At 34.0% G+C, this 3,465-nt stretch overlaps 1 protein-coding gene across 3 annotated transcripts in view; it reads right to left on the bottom strand.

Moving 5' to 3' along the window:
- The window catches only part of atp2b3b (ATPase plasma membrane Ca2+ transporting 3b), a 61,558-nt gene that overhangs the window by 34,132 nt on the left and 23,961 nt on the right, over positions 1–3,465 (bottom strand). For all 3 annotated transcript variants that reach the window (XM_016465044.1, XM_016465046.1, XM_016465045.1), the window contains exons 4-5: positions 1,707–1,964; positions 1,316–1,441 (exon numbers count right to left, since the gene is read on the bottom strand). In XM_016465044.1, coding sequence (XP_016320530.1) covers positions 1,316–1,441; positions 1,707–1,964 — 384 coding nt within the window. The remainder of the gene's footprint in view (positions 1–1,315; positions 1,442–1,706; positions 1,965–3,465) is intronic.

Genomic DNA, 3,465 nt, shown 5'->3' with positions numbered 1-3,465 from the left:
AACTGAGAATTTATTGCAATGATTTTAAATTCAGTTGAGGTATCTGTCTGACATATTATGACATAACTTTGATGTTTTATATAAAGTCTTTAGGGCCATAGGCTATATCTCCAGCGTCTCCTCGTTCCTCGTGTGTGTGCACCGTGACAATTTCAGACGTATGGGGTGCTTAATTCCTTACCTAATTTTGTGGATCAAAGAAATATCTCTTGCTTAAAGGTTGCAAGAGATTGTTTGACTGACGATATTTAAATATAAATCAAAAATTGCATCTCTCATTAAAATGTACATCAATAATGGTACAGTAACTTTATTAAGAATTTTTAAATGTAAATCAAAAATTGCATCTCATTAAAATGTACATCAGTAATGGTGCAGTAACTTTACTTTGAGATCTCATTGGAACTAGGGCTACACAATATTGGAAAAACAACTGACATTACCAGTATTTTATTTTTCTGTGATATACAGGCAGACATTTTTACTAGACAACTAGGTACAGTATATTTGGAAAGAAGTAATCATTCTAGAACGTTGATTTTGTTAGGGATTGCAGAACATAAAAACAATTTTTAAAAGCTAAAAAATAACTTTTTTGTGTGTGAAGTATCTGTTCAAATCCTCTTTCATAACTTCTTTCAGTGACCATAAAGTGAACAGTTAAACTCTGTCCACTTGTTTTCATAGGCCGCATACCCACTACACATTCAATAATACTATAAAATAATAACAATTGTTATTTAATAGGGTAACGCTTTATTTTAAGGTGTCCTTGTTACACATGTTACATGTACTTACTATTATAATAACAATAAATTATGCATAATTACATGCAATTAACTCTAAACCAAACCCTAATCCTAACCCTAACCATAGAGTAAGTACATGTAGTTAATTAATATTACTCAGTACTTACAAATGTATAAAATAAAGTGTAACCCTTAATTGAGATTATTAAATAAAATATTAAACAATATAATTCTATTGTACTATAAAATAAAAAAACAAGTATGTAATAAAATCATTTATAGCACAATTGTAAACTTATAATAGTTACTATTTTCAACTTAATTTCTTCATTTTCAGATGTTAAAGCTTTCATTTTGACTGAATGCAGGCAAATAAATAAATGTGCTGTGAGTTTTAGAGTGAAGCACAACACTGTGTTCATAAAGTGCATGATTCATTCAGGTTTCAGGTTCTCAGAGCAGCTTTACTGTGAACCGAAACACACAGAAACTGTAATAATTTTGAAACCACCATTACATATGGTCTAGCAATCTACTGTATGATCCACACATGTACGCATGCTTACCAGAGAGAAGCATGGGGTCCTTGTCGGCCGACTTCCGCACATGATCTGATTCACCGGTTAAAGAGCTCTCGTCGATTTGCAGGTCATTTCCCTGAATCAGGACCCCATCAGCGGGTAGGAGGTCACCTGAGAGAGGAAACAAAAGTGGGACAAATAAATATCCCGTGATCAGTAGAGCATCCTTAATATGCCAAAAAGCATTCACTGTTCCTACCAGTAATGCTATACTGCACAGAGTACATTATCAACAAATGAGTTCCCATCGTGATTTGTGGAAATGTGGACATTAAAAATACCCCTGTGTTATTCCACACCTTCCTCATATTAGATGAGTTAAGCCTAATCTCAGCATTTAAACCATTCTCCGGCCTCTGCAGAACAGGAAACTGACCGTATTTGACCTGGGCCATGTCCCCAACCACCATCTCGGCGACGGGGATCTGGATGACGTTTCCATTGCGCACCACAGCAAATCGCTGCTCCAGCTCGATGCGGCTCTGCAGTCCCCGGAACTGTTTCTCTTTACTCCAGTCGTTGAAAGCCGTCACCAGCACCACGCAAATGACGGAGAGTAGGATGGCCGCACCTTCGATCCAGCCTGCCTCTGCCTCCCCCTCATCTTCAGCTCCTCCTGACACATTTCCACAACCTGCAGAGGTTAGAAGTTCATTATTACATGGAATACTTGATTCTGATTAATCAATTGCAGTTGATGCTTTTTGTTGGGAGCAATGCTTTCCAGATGAAGTGTTCTTTGACAGACTTCTTGGAGACGTACGTGTGCTATCTGGGACTTGGTCCCCAGCTGAGATTACTTTTAATGGGCAGGCTTTTTGGTGCCTGATTAGAAATTATAGAGCATGTATTTATTCTTAAACATCAAAATATGCTAATTAATGTCATTTAAACATCACATCAAAGGCATTAAACATAACACATTATATTACATAAGCAAAAAAATTCTTTCAAATTCTTTGTTTTCAGTTTGCAAGCTAACCAGCATAGCACAATCTGGTTAAGGAAAGCTCTTTTGATTAGCTAGACTAAGATATCATGATAACACTTATTTTGCAGATACTGAGATAAGCATTTCTTTAATGTCTTTCGATTTGCTCTGTGGTCTCTTTCTTGTTTCATACCAATTCAAGTTTGCCATCTTGCAACTCAGAATGATTAGCCGACTGACAAGCTTGTGTGCTTCATTATTTATTTATTTATTTTAATATCTACACACATCAGTTTTAAAGTTTGGGAAAATATTCTTAAAGCAATTATTATTTTAATTTTAGCAATTACATTGAGAGTTACATTGATTAAACTGACATTAAAAGTAATTTATAATGTTCTGAATTAAAAGACCTTAAAGAAATGCTAATGTCAATGTCTGAGAGAATGCAGCGTTATCATGATATCTTAAAGAATCTGAAAAAAAATTAACAAAATATTTCCACAAATATATGAAACAGCAAATTTTCAACATAAATAATACTAAGAAATGTTTCTTGAGCACAAACATTGCTGCCTTTACTGTATTATTGATTAAATGCAGCCTAGGGTGAACATAAAATACTTTTAAAAACATTTAAAAAAAAAACGTTTGAATGGTAGTGTATGATGAGCATAAAACAGTAGATGATTAGATGCTCAGCAGTCCCCAGTTAAAGCAAGAAAACAAAAATATCATTTTGAATAACAACAAACTGGTAAGAGACAAAAAAACTGAATAAAAAAACCCTTTAAAATAGCAGAAGATTTTACATTGCAGCTAAATATGTTATAGAAAAAGTTATTTGGACCGCAGATTAATATTAATATATGAATTAATGTTGTAATACTGTTGCAGTGTTTGTCTTGCTGGAAGATACAAGAGAAAATGAGAAAAAAAACATTAAAATCAGTATTAAATGTTAGTAAATAGCCATGTAATTAATAGAATAATGTGCAGTAAGGCTGGTGATATTTAAAAATGGACCCTTTCAGAAATCTGTTCACCCTGCCAGAGTTTATTTTCAATAATGCTCAGCTGGTTGTACATTATCCCTTCTTTATCCAGAGTGACATTTAGGTTATGCAGCACTCAAAATTGTATAAAACTTTCAGAATGTTTTACTGTTATTTTCCCCCAGCATCCCTAAACTGCTTTTCTCCTT

Source organism: Sinocyclocheilus anshuiensis, unplaced genomic scaffold (assembly GCF_001515605.1).
Source record: "Sinocyclocheilus anshuiensis isolate Anshui unplaced genomic scaffold, SAMN03320099.WGS_v1.1 scaffold1053, whole genome shotgun sequence".
Taxonomy (NCBI): Eukaryota; Metazoa; Chordata; class Actinopteri; order Cypriniformes; family Cyprinidae; genus Sinocyclocheilus; species Sinocyclocheilus anshuiensis.
The sequence above is the reverse complement of the archived record's forward strand: the minus strand, read 5'-3'. Positions and strand labels throughout refer to the sequence as shown.